The 13,917-nt window shown below is 41.6% G+C and overlaps 1 protein-coding gene across 1 annotated transcript in view; it reads right to left on the bottom strand.

The window, feature by feature from the left end:
- The window catches only part of NUP93 (nucleoporin 93), a 66,378-nt gene that overhangs the window by 41,958 nt on the left and 10,503 nt on the right, over positions 1 to 13,917 (bottom strand). Inside the window, exon 3 of the mRNA XM_053399198.1 lies at positions 13,379 to 13,496. Coding sequence (XP_053255173.1) covers positions 13,379 to 13,496 — 118 coding nt within the window. The remainder of the gene's footprint in view (positions 1 to 13,378; positions 13,497 to 13,917) is intronic.

Below are 13,917 nucleotides of genomic sequence, written 5' to 3'. Positions count from 1 at the left end.
TCATCATCATCATCATTTATTTATATCCCACCCTTCCCAGCCAAAGCCGGGCTCAGAGCGGCTAACAACAGTAAAAATAAGCTGTGAAAACATTCCCACCACACAAGTGGGTATTCCAACCATGATATCCTGGCTGTGAGTCCTGGAAGACCTGCTCCCTTTCTTGCAGGCCTTTTCCGTTCTAACCTGGGTGAGGCCCTGACTGACTCCAGCTACAAAAGGGCCGAAGGCCATGTTTGCAGACTCAGCTGACTGAGCTTCCACAGCTGCCACCTGCCATGAATCACCACTGGCAGCAACAGCAGTAGGTATGTTCTATGCTTAATATTTTATCCTCTTGCTAATTACATTTTAAATGTGCGTTATATATTTGACTTTGTTTAGTAATGTTTTCTTTTGAAATAAATATTTTCTTGTTAACTTTGCTGCGTTAAATATGCATTCTGGAACTGACTTCTTTTGCAATGTTTTATTTTGAAATTTTTCAGGTAATATTGATTTGAATGTATACTTTATATTTGACTTTCTTCTGCAGTGTTTTATTTTGGATTGTTTTTATTTGATGTTTTAGGGTAGGTTGTAAAGTGCTTTCTTAAAAATATAAATTAGTAGAGAAATGAAATGAATAATAAATAATTAATAAAACGAAGAGGTTCTTATGGTGTCCCAACCTAGATTCAGACATCATGCTTCTTTACCTGCTTGTGCAAATGGGGCCACAAAGTGAAAATATTTGAGCTATGAACACTAGCTTGCAACATATTTACAATATGGCTTACGAAACTTGCTTTATATATTAGCATTATTATGTACAAACACGGCTACTATAAAACACAACACATCTCAAGACAAGCAACTGTAAATACAATCAGAGTGGTACAAGCAGACTAAAACAAAAATAATGTTGTGAGATAGAAATTTTTATGCACTTGGTTTGCAGGGTTGTCCCAATCCTTAATCTAGCAGGCAGCAGAAAAACCAAACCAAACCAAAAAATATCAAGCAGCCACCAGCACTGATGCCTGAAGCCAGACTTTGCTGGCAAAGCTTAGCCCACTGCTGCATAAACAGAATGGAGCATTTTCCCTTTGAATTTGGCAGAAGTTACAAGGGATAATGATCAGGTCTAAAGGCGATGACAGTTCTGCAAACCACTGCCTTGCAAGCATGTGGCGCAGTGGACTGCAGTGTAGACATGTCTTATACAGCAGAGAGTGATACCCTTCCCACAGCAGTCTGGGAGGGAAGGTGAGGAGTTTCCTCCTTTAAGTGGCAGTAAAGACTGGCACTCAGACGGGCTGTGCTGATTCTGCCACGAAAATTCCACTCACCAATTAATGGTGTCTTTTGCCTGGCTGAATGGAGAGCTAACTCACAATTCAGCAGCCTGACAGAATGCTGGCTTTTATACACACACAAGGAAAAAGCAGGAATCGGTTTTAATTAGGAGTTTTTTAACAAACAACCTAGGGTATTAATTGTGCTCTTGCCATCAAGTGATAATTGAGATGTAATCAAACAAAGAGTAACAAGTGTCCATTATCCAAAGGACTGCGTTGTTGAAGGTTTGGTCTAAGAGGAATTTGTTGGCCTGTTTGTATGGGGAGGGGTTTTCTTCCCAAATAAAGAAGTGCGGTGAATATTCAAAACCTTTTCAGCCTCTGCACAGACAAAGAAAAACAATGATCATTTTAAAAACATCAGCTCAATGTTAAGGTGGCTGGCTTGGCAAAGTGCAACTATGGTGGCTTTGAAAGGGCCAAGGAGGACTAAGGGCTTGATCCCAGGCTCTGTTGCACATGAGGCACAGAAGGGTCAAGGGCTCTGGCTCCTTCTCTCATGCAAGCAGGCAGATCCACCCCTACCCCTTTCCCAGCTGAAGAAGTTGCTGCTTCTTTTATTTGAGGGAGGGGAAATTTCCTTGTGCCATAGAGGCTCAGAGCCGGCAAAAAGTGAAACAGGGAAAGTGGTGCTCGTCTGATTCCAGAAGGAAGCAAGGTAGGATAGTGCTGGTCTGCTCAGCTTTCCTTGCACAGGATGCTGCAGTAGAAGTCTCTGCTTGTGTTGCAACAGCTACAGGAGTGCGTACGATCAAGCAGCAAGTCTTATGTTTTGCACTGCGTATTAATCCTTCTGCAAATCATGTACAAAGACAAACACACAACTCTGGGTTTTTAATTCAGAACCCTGACCTGGCCAACATCTTTCCACCAGGCAACTGCAAGAGCAGAGGCAAGCCAAACTGAAATCCCTCATATTACAAGGCACTGCCCTGTAGAAGTCAAACGAAAGCTACATTAAAATGGCTCTCAGTCAGACTGTTTAAACAGAATACAAGGCTTTTGCCATGGTAAGCCAATGCTTTTTTAGCTCCCCCTCTCCCTCTCATTCACACACATATACCACTTTTGAGTTAACAGCATTTTTATTATCAACACCCTGTCGAGGAACAGAATCCCCAGAGATGTGAAATTCCCAAGATGCCCATCACCAAAGCATATAAGCAGCACCACCAACTGCTTCTGTTAGCCTAATCTTGGGGTCTTTAATAATGTCAAAAAGAACCCATTTATAACACCTGCACTTAAGGTGGGAAATGTGTGGCCCTCCAGATATTTAGATTACAACTCCCCTTTTCCCTGCCCACTGGACATCCTGGCTAAGGCTGATAGGAGTTGTAGTCCAACAATATTGAGAGAGCCACAGGGTCCCGACCACTGCTTTGAGCAAACATTTAGATCTATTGGGTTGAAAATAATAAACCCCAAACCAACCTAACCTCCCCATGCCTCCAATGTTTAGCTATGCTATCCCTTTCACATGGGCAACAAAGCGCCTTGCACACGGTCCCAGTTCTTAGTTAAAGCCCCTTAAAAGGTACATCAACTGTCTGCTTTAATAATGTCTCTTGAGTTCTCTTCCTAGAAAAAGAGAACGGATATACCACCACCCTCCAATTGTAGGACAAGTCAGCACAAATGAATATTACTCCACTTTAATATGAATTTAAATGACCGCACTGACCTTTAGACAGCTAATTTGATCTTGTCGGCTTTAAAACAAAATCTTAACAGCTGCATTCAGAGGACTGGTTAAAGTTTGTAACTGTTTTTCAGATCCTTCCCCCGCCTTCCTTCTGCTTTTAAAAGTCAGCTTTACCAAATCTAATAATTATAGGCAGCTGCAAGCGCATCTCACTGGCAGCCTGATTAACAAAGGGAAGCAGAGAGGAGAGCCTGACAAATGGGGTTAGAAAGAACTGCCTTGGTGCTGACCACAAATTATTTCCCAGGTAGAGCCAGCAAGAAAGCAGCAGGAGTCATTATGGGTGTGGGTAGGTGTGTACACCCCCCCCCCCACGGAACGGACAGGCACCCACCTTTCCATTTTACTGACTCATAGCAAGAGCCTGGTAATTAATGGTCTTAATCCACTACTAGAGATTGAGAAAAATCTCCTCAATACAGTCCAACAATGCATTCACTTCAGTGGAAATAAAGCTTCAAGCTACCAGTAATTGTAATCCTTCTGCACTAACCATGCAGAAAGCAATTAAATCCAGCTATTTCTCTTTCTCTTAGGGCCATTTCACCCCACAAATGGTCCCAAGAAAGGGCTGCTCCAAATTATTGAAATTTATACCCTACATTATAGAATGTAGGCCTGGAGGATAAATTTGGTTTAATTCACACTTCCCAAAACAATACATAAACTAAAACACAGCTGTCTTTTGAAATGCATCCTTCTAAGAATCTTACAATACAATTCTCCAATCAAACACTGTTCATGCAAAAAGGTGCATATTGGGGGGAATTGTTAAAATCCATACCTTGGTGGGTACATTAAGAGAAATGTGTACTACATTGTTGCAAAACTTCAAGATGATTTTTTTTTTAATTACAAAGTGATGCAGAAAGGTGGTGAATGGAACTTAAGACTGTAAAATGAAAAAACGAGACACAACAAAATCAATAGATTTGTCTGTCTATAGCAGAATGTGAATGCACCTGGTGAGTACATTGAGAAATGGTGTAAAATCGCTGTAAATGGTGTAAAATAGTTTTCCCCACCCAGGAAAAAACAGCCGTTTTTTTCTCATGGCTTCAACGTTTCTGGAAATTTTACATCTATAGTTTCCAAGATATTAACTGAAGTGAGTTTCAGCACTCTCAGAGCTTAGACCAACATCTAACACCACCTTTTGTTCTCAGATGCAAAGGCAACACTTTAGGTGCTAAGTACTTGTAGAAATATACTGCTTAAGTGACTACTGTTCCTTTTTCAATTGAGGAGGATGGGGACCTAGGCATCATCCATGTGACCTCCTAGGTGCCCCACCAGGTCTGGGTTCCACCACTTGACTATCAAGATCTCCAGTGTAACGATGGCACATGGCACCAGAACCTAAATCATTTCAGTGGATTGGGGCCTGGTACAAGCCATGTGCACCCTGGGATATATTCTCCTCCCTGTTACCTGACCCCAGCTCTGACCCTTTTGTCTCTATGAAATGCTACGTGGCATGAACACAGGGATCCTGGCTTTAATTGCAGCAGAACAACCAGGAAATAACATTGACAATGATTCTGAGCTGGAGAACGGTCATGCCAAAACTAGTTTTAGATACAACCGTACATCACTCAAGCCTGGCCCTGAAACTGTATGACTAATAGTTGGCATTTATTTTTTTCCATGCTAACCACTACATCCATGATGAAAATGTGAAAACTACCTGCTTAGAAACCTATGATTCACAACAGATATGGCCTGCACCAATTCAAATAAAAGGGAGGGGGAGAGGGTTACGCCCAAGGGTTAAGACAGAATGCCCACCTCTGTAATAGAAAATGTTTTTAATTAGAAAAAGGGTTTAAAGAATGCAATCAAATTCTTGCCCTTTCAGGTCTACCGAGACACCTATTAATTCACCCTCCTGCAGATAGTTTATTATCTCTTGCAGCAGCAAGTAACTAAAGAAGTAGAGCAGAGTGACCCAAATTGGCATTGTAATTATTTAAGCCTATAAATAGTCATTGTCATTGCATAAATTAAAATGCTATATGGTAATGCCCTCTTTCTGGCTGTGCTGAAGTATGTTGGCACATAATATGATACAATACGATCAATAGAGCAATTCAAATATGCAGACCTTATTAATCACACCTGCTTAGTAGCTGAAAAACCATGTGTTTACATGCCTTTTTTGTTAGCGTAAATACTGACTGCAATATATATAATTTTCTAATGTTCATACAAAATCAGCCTTAAACTATCCAATGTAACAAAGTATTCTATATCTTATACATATTGATACAACAAAATGAGAGCATTCTAGCTTACACATTGTGAGAGATTACCTATTTTTTATTTTTATTATCATTGATTATTATTGATTACTAACTAATAAAGTCAAAGATGCCAGAAACAATGTCTTTCAGTTACCCAGTACTGGCAAGGCAGCACACAACAGTGGTGTCACCACCAACAGGGCCTCCACTGCCAATCATAAAGCCCAATATTGTTGATACTGAAAATATGCCAACGTCACTCAAGAGTAGTGGGGAAGATAGGCCAAGACATTGTTGTTCTGGATTTCACTTTGCCCACAAGATCACCAGCACCTCCTCATCAGGGACAGCTTAAACATTACCCACATAAGATCACTCCCACTTGAGCCAGCAAGTCTTGCCTATATTGCGTTCTATGGGGTTGTCACTAGGCACCATGGGTGAACTCTGATCTGAACCTGCTGGCTGAAAACATCTGCAAAAATCCAGAGTGATGCTCCACACAGAAAGCAAGGGAACTTTTTTTTAACCACTATAAGGCAAAATACTTCCATATTTATTTCAGAGAAGAAATCAAAGTGCTGTTTCCGATCATATCATCACCAATAATACCCAAACCACCACCAACTCAAGAAGCTGAAGCATTTAGGCTTCTTACAAAAAATATATATCATTTATTTGTTTACATATTTACCGCACCCAAATGAACAATGCTTCTTCTAAAGGTAATCCCAAGATGTGATGTTACCAGACTGAAATGACAGTACAATACAATACACAAAACATAATGACGTTCATGTCTTTTCTATGCTATGCTTTTAAAAATAAGACAAACCTGAGTAATGTGCATTAAAGAGCCATCCTTCCTAGTATTGGCAAGATAATAAATATTAAAACAAAAGAAACTGCAGGCTTCATGTGCTTTTAAAATTAAACTCACATTAGTACTCTAAGGACAGATGGCCAACGTGCATTATAAACTGCAGAACTGCAACCTATTCTGGCCCAAAGCCAAAAGCTTAATGGACGTTCCAAGGCACCAAGTAAGGAAATAGTTCTGTATTAATGTCTACAAATAAGTCAACAATCAATGCTTCAATATTACCGTAAATATGTGATACACCCTTTGAAACTCACTCTCCAGTAAAAGCCTAACCTCAGCTGTAAGCACAACAGCTGAAATCTTAAGGTAGGAATGAAACCCAATTTGTTATCACAGCTATCAAAACAGATTTACCTTCCTGGCCCATGCAGTATTTTAGTACTGCAGAGTAATTTTTTATCCTATATCCTGTGGTCACCCTAGGGTATAAAATTTTATAAAATGCAGCACTTTAAACTGTAAATAAAAAAGGCAGATCAGCAGATAGACAAAAAAAGAGACAAACTGCTTAGGTATTTAGTTCAACCTTTACTATTCTGCTGCCCTCCAAATGTGTTGCACTACAACTCTCATCAGCCCGTCAACTATTAGTGAAGGCTGATTGAGGTTCAAACACAGCCCTGAGAGCATCTGATACTTTCATCAGCCCTACAACCTCCTCCAATTAAGATAGTGTGGAAATCAGGAGATAAAACATGGAGCTGTGAGTTGTAGCCAGCTACATTCTACTCAGAGTAGATCCACTGAAATTAGGAGGCCTAACTTAACCATGTATAGTAATTTCAACAGGTCTACTCTTAGTAAAACCTCTCTTTTTTCCAGGGGAGCAGTACAAAAACATTTTGCCACCCCAGCTGTTATGGTGTCTGGCAAACTGCAAGCCCAGATGGGATGCTGCTTGCACAAGACATGTGGTTGTGTTGCAACATCATGTCTCACACCCAAAGAGTGTTCACTAACAGTTCCTCTTTATCTTGGGGGAAAGTGATAAGGGGGGTGCCACAGGGTTCTGTCCTGGGCCTGTTGTTGTTCAGCATCTTTATAAACCACTTGGATAAAGGTATTGAGGGGATGCACATCAAATTTTCAGGTGACATGAAACTGGGAGGGGTAGCTAATGCTGCATAATACAGAATTGGGATTCACTATGACCTTAACAGATTGGAGAACTGAGCCCAAACTAACAAAATGAATTTTAATAGGGACAAATGTAATGCTCTGCACTTAGGTAGGAAGAACCAGCTGCACAAATATAATGGGGACATATAGCTTGCCAGTAGTACAAGCAGAAATGATTTAGGGGTCTTAGTAGACCCTCAAGCTCAACATGAGTCAATAGTGTGATGAAGCAGCAAAAAAGTGAATGCTACTCTAGGTTACATCAACAGAAGTCTAGTGTCCAGATCAAGGGAAGTAAAGTAGGGCAACGGGGAGTAATTACTCATTTATGTGTACAATGGGCACAGTGGCATAGTTTGGAGCTTAGCCAAAAGGAGGAGACTGGATTCTCTTGCTTCTGTTACAAACTAACCATCGTTTCATGTTATATCCAAACTTGGCCACAATGTATTTAGCTTTATCTACATTTTACAAAGGTGGTGCAGTGGTAGAAACTACTGAGGCTTGCTGATCAGTAGGTTGGTGGTTCAGATCCCCGTGATGGGGTCAGCTCCCGTTGCTCTGTCCCAGCTCCTGCCAACCTAGCAGTTCGAAAGCATGCCAAAATATGCAAGTAGATAAATAGGTACCGCTTTGGCGGGAAGGTAAACAGTGTTTCCGTGCGCTGCTCTGGTTTTGGTGTTCTGTTGCGCCAGAAGCGGCTTAGTCATGCTGGCCACATGACCCAGAAAAACTGTCTGCGGACAAATGTCGGCTCCCTCGGCCTGTAAAGCGAGATAAGCGCCACAACCCCAGAGTCATCTGCGACTGAACTGTCAGGGGCATGTACCTTTAAATTTTTTTTTTTTTTACAAAAACATGCCAACTTCATAAACCATATTCTATCCTAGTCAAAATGAATACAGCCATGCAACATTTCGTAAAAGGAATTAGGAAAAGAGATGTCTCATCTGTTTCTGAAATGATATAGCATTTGCTCTGACAGAGCACTCTTTAACCCACTGAGGTCTAGTAAGTAGTAATCTCATGATTATTTTACAGCATATGATGGACTCTAAAGAGCTGTTGCTGCAGAATGTTGAACATCTTCAGCTTAGAACTTATAAATTAGAGACATAAGCAACTGGCACTCATGTAGTATTCCTTCTGGCGCTGATACTCTGGAGCAGACTCTTCAGTCAGCATTGAAGGTATGAGGTTTCAGCCCTTAAGATTTGTCCATTTGTTTCTGGTGACGTAGAGCAGAACACAAGCATGCAAGCAAGCAAATAAACAAACAAACTACTGTCCAGCACATTCTGATTGCCACCAAATGGAAAGCTCTTATTCTTTGCAGAGGTTTCAGCACAACGAAACCCAGTACATCTCTCCAACAGCTTTCGGAAACAACAGGCTGCGTTCTGCACCAAGAATACCAAATGAAATATTCACGAAGTGCATTAGCGCACTAGAGCCTACATTTTGGACAGGCATGGAATCCAGGCACAATCCAGCACTTCAGAGACCACTAAAGACTGGCTGCATTTCAACAGTATTGGGGTGGGCAGAGTCTTCACAAAGAAGGAACACTTTCACTCTTGCTCAGCTCATCTCTGTTGCTCAGCCAATAAGGATTGCAGATATATGAGGCAACGAGAGACAGCATGGGACACACCTGCCATCTGCCCACTTTCTTCTGATTTTATTAGACCACTGGTAACTCTAATGCAGGGCTGTGGAGTCTTTTTCAGCTCAAGGGGAGCATTACCTTCTGGGTATTCTTCTTAAGTGGGGCACATGCCCGTTGAGGGTGGGGCCAGAGACAAAAGTAGCACAGCAACAAATGCAAAACAAATGCACATGCTATCTTTACACAATAGGTAGTTTTACACACACACCTGCAGTTTCTTTTGTTTTAATATTTCTTTACTGTAAATACAGCAGCACTCTTTGATGCCCCAACTCAATCAACTGGCATTTCTGCTAACCCTGGGACCAAATAAGAGTGGCATTTAAATAATGGCTAATGTATTAATACACACACCAGTTTGGACCATAACCGAACAAATCTGCCTTTGAATGAATCTGTCTGAACATTCAAGAGGTGAAAATTTAATTTATCCATTGAATGACTCAGTAAGTCAATAAGCAAACTAAGCAAACAATGTTGCTGTGTTTTAAGCAAAAGAGCAATATTCGGGTGGACCACATTTTTTAGGATGCACTGTCAATTCTTGCAAGGGAGAATTGTTGCTGAAAGTCCAAACCTCAGCCCCTATATTTCCAGACCACCACCTTCCCCACATAGAGCAAAGACTAAACCAAGAGTATGTCCTGCTGTGTGCATTGGACTGATGATCATTTGAAATAGCCCAATGGTTGCCATGAAGTCCATGAACTCCTGAGCTAGATCTGAGGCATCCCCACTGTGGATGCTGAAGTCACCCTAAAACACAGTTCTTGTTTCCTCTAACATCACACCCAATTCAACCTTGGCCAGCACAGTCAGGGAGGCTGATTAGCAGTAGGGTGGGCGGTAACAACTACAGAATCCCTAGCCAGTCTCTTTGGCCCAACACCAGATGCAAGCTTGAATACATGGGCAACCAGAGTGGAGTCAAAGTTAGCCCACCCACCTCCCACACCCAGGTCTCAGTAATGCACTAAGCCAACCTCCTCATCCACAACAGAATCGTGGATCAGCACGGTTCTGTTATGGAGTGACCTGGCATTCAGAAGCAGAACCACTAGACTGTTGGGGACAGTGGCAAAGCATCCATTGTTACCAGCAAGAGGATATCAGGCACAAGCACCTATCACAAGGTGAAGGGCTGCGAACCTGGCTTCAGAAAGGCAGCATGAGGGCTCTGGCAATGCCACTGTCACATTCTTAAAGCCTAAGTACTTGCTAAGCTTTGGGAAGGAGGCACAAGGGTTCCAGAGTCCTTGTGCTTCCTTCCCAATGTCGGCTAATCTCACAATCACATTTTTTGCACAGGTCTGGGAGGGGAGGAGGAACAAATAAATGGAGAGTTGGTTCCTTCCTTCCTTCCCCACCCACCTGTGAAAAGCTGTGACTGCATAAGTAAAGTAAGTTACCTATACTTGATATGATTTTTTAAAAAGGTACTTTTTGAACAGCTAAAAAGTAGAATGGATTCCTTGCAGATTTAACCACAGGGAAATAACCCAAAGCGTACAGCTCAGTATAACAGATTTTGCATAATGCCATTAAGCCTGTCATCTTACTGGCAATTCTGAAGCCAAAGATTTAAAAGCTGAAGAGATTGCGGATTCACCGTAACACTAAAGGAGCCCCAGTAAACATCACTGTGCCTATTATTACAAATGCATTTCACATTTATGGGATGTGTCATCCTTAATTCCAGGCAGATTAAGTGGGAATTGCACTGAGCACAGACTAATACCTGAAATGCAGCAGTGATGTCAATACAAAATCAAATGAAATATTGCATGAGAAAAAACAGCTGCTTGAGAACAGGACCTCTTTGTTCTGCACTTTGGGCTGCTTTTCCCACACTAGTTCTGAGGTATGCATCTTACATGTTTTAAAAGTACAGTTAAAGCATAATGTGCGAAGGCAACAGGCATGAGTTTGCACACGCCCATCCCTTAGGCTATGTTAGAATATAATGTTATAACTAGGGTTTAGTGTGATGAGGTGGAGCCATAGCCAGTCTTGGACTTATGCATTTCCTCTTCTTCCTCTGGCACAACCACATGCTTCTGCTTTCATTTTCAATTAACTACTGTCATACGACCCCCCAAACTGTAGTTAATTTTGACTATGATTTGCTGAAATGAGAAAATCTCGTTAAGCACGGTTTGAAGTTGATGTGCTTCAACAAACCATAGCTAAGTTTAACCATAGTCTATCCAGTTTGAACCATCACAACTACCTGTGGTTAATCGAAAATGAAAATTAAAGCTTCTAACCTCCTCCTGTACCCACAACCAGAGGAAGACAGAGGAGGATGTAAGACCAAGATCACTGTGACTTACATTCACTGGGAGGTAGGACCAGCTGCAGCTTTCTCCCAATTCTTCAACTGGTGGAAAGAGTCAATCACTCTTTATCATGTGAAAAGGCAATTAGGCTTCTTCCTCACCTTATGATGACATGCCTTTCAACAAACCCAACATCCAACCATTTTCTGTCATGGTGGAAGAATAAATTTAGGGGTATGGAATTTCTCTGAAGGCCTGGTCCTAATTTAATTACAACATCTGACTGCAAGTGGTCCTCTAGCTACTGCTCAGATTTAAGATTGTTGGGGTAGGCCAGCGATTTAAACAAGACCAGAAAACAATTTTATTTGTAAGGAAATTTATTCCCTAACAAAGGGTAAAGGTTAAGCAGTTACAGATCAACACTAAGCAAGCTGATGTGCCTTCCTGATTGATGGGACCCCACTCCAATCATGGAATGAAAATCCTATTTTGATCGAAACCTACTAAATTCTTGGTCAGCTCCTCCTCCGTGATCTACACAAATCATGACATAACCTTCAGTATCTGATTGGTTAGGGCCTTCAAATGGATTTAGTATTCTCATTTTAGTAATAAGGGCTCAGGCTCAGGTTGTTTGTTGCTGAAGCAACACCAGAACTTTGTGTTACTCTAGCACAGCCTGAATCCTGCCTTTCCTCAGAGCAGTGCAACAGGAAGGAAGCCATGTGTTCTCCCTTAAGGACTCTCCTGTTTTTTTTAACCATATTGGGAGGGTCCAAAGGAACCCCAGTGTTTCACTGGATGCTGCACCCCGTGAGCTCAAGAGTAACCTATGAAGGCATGCATACCTTCAGTGCTACACTGTCTGCCTTCAAAATGGATATGAAAATGAAGTCCCTCCAAAATACAAAGACTCATCCACCCAAGAAAAAACTCACCCCACTCTCAAGTGACAGGAATCTACTACAAGATTCCTCATCAATTACTCTAATGGGAGCCATTTCCGAAACTACCCTCTTTTTGTATCAGCCATCTAAGTTTATTACTGCTAAATAATTCACATAATTAACCAAGATGCAATTTGGCATGCCTCTCCCCAATCAACAGTAAAAAAAATATGGTTTAAGAAACAAGTTCAGATCAGCAAGACACTCAATTGATTAACAGAAGAGGGCAGGGAGGCTGATGGGCTAAGACCTTGGGCCAAATAATACTACTGAGCCATTCAAAGCACAAATTTTATAGACATCCATTCCGGCTAAAGCCTTGATTGAAAGGAAAACAGAAGTTTACAAGGATGTAGTAGCTGAAGTTCTGTCTGCCTTTATTTGAAAGTCTGGAATCCTAATGAATCTGCCAGTGCCATCCACTACAACACAATGGGGTGTGAGGTGGGGAGATGAAGAGGCAGCTGATTCAGTAAAGAAAGGAATAATGTTGAAAAGAGGACAGATTGTACTTACACTTCAAATTCAGTACAAGAAAACCCAAATTCTGTACTGAAAATAGATTGTGCATCAGTATTATCTACAATCACTTGAAGCTGCTCACCAGAGATTCAGATAAGAGTCTCCCCGCTCCCCAGCCTTACCTGGGGAATCTGGGGGCTGAACCTGAGACCTTACCCGCACAAAGCATGAGCTCTACCACTGAGCTACAGCTCTTTCCCTAAAGAGAAAACAGATGCAACAAGGGAGGCAAACACAGAATTCTGCCTTCTGGAACTGGTGGCTTTTTGCAAAGATGGGTCTTGAATGCAGCACATAGTTCATGCTGATGAAATCACAGCAACTTCAGGGAGGTTTAAGCAATCTATGTGCAGAATCATTTTTCCAACCTGACTGTCTCATACTAAAACTTTTGATCCTAATATTTAAAGCATGAATATTTGAAACATGTAGATAGTGAAGGAGGGGAGGTAAGAAAAGAACTCTGGGAAATTCACAATTAACTTCATAGAACATATCCCTGTTGATAGGAAAATGTGGGGAAACTATCCTAGTACTTAAAAGTGTTGCAATCAATGCAGCTCAAACACTTGCTTCCCCCAAAAGCTGGCAGTAACCCATTACTGTTCACTGCTGATACTGATACTGATTCTGATACTGTTCACACTTCATTACACAAAGACCCTTACCTGTATATCTGTGTCCTTTACAGGCTCTAGAGGCTCAAATGTTGTTACAGCACTAAGACTCTCCAACCGCTGGGAGATGTGGGAGATGTCAAGACCTCGGGACCCAAGGAGAACTGATCTATAAGAGACATGAAAAGGCAGGGGGATGAGACTACAAATACTTTCACAGTGACAGAGCGGGATCCAGAAGGACTCCAAAATTATGCACTTGATCCTTCAGGGAGAGTAGCAACGCCATCCAGGGCAGGCAACTTACTAACTTCCAGACACACTCACAGAGCCTCCATCTTCCCAGGATTCAGACTCAGTTTATTAGTCTTCACCCAGACCACCACTGCATCCAGACACTGGTTCAAGACCTTTTCAGCCACTCCCAGTTCAGATGTTACAAAGAAACAGAGTTGGGTATCATTGGTGTACTGATGAGACTTTGCTCAAAAACTCCTGGGGAAGAGATTCATTTCCTTCAAGGACACAAATCACTCCATGTATTGAATTGCTGGAGCAGCTTTGTATTTGTATCTGTATCTGCAAAGCCT

The sequence above is a fragment of the Podarcis raffonei genome, chromosome 8 (assembly GCF_027172205.1).
Source record: "Podarcis raffonei isolate rPodRaf1 chromosome 8, rPodRaf1.pri, whole genome shotgun sequence".
Lineage (NCBI taxonomy): Eukaryota > Metazoa > Chordata > Lepidosauria > Squamata > Lacertidae > Podarcis > Podarcis raffonei.
This window is presented reverse-complemented; position numbering and strand designations above follow the sequence as displayed.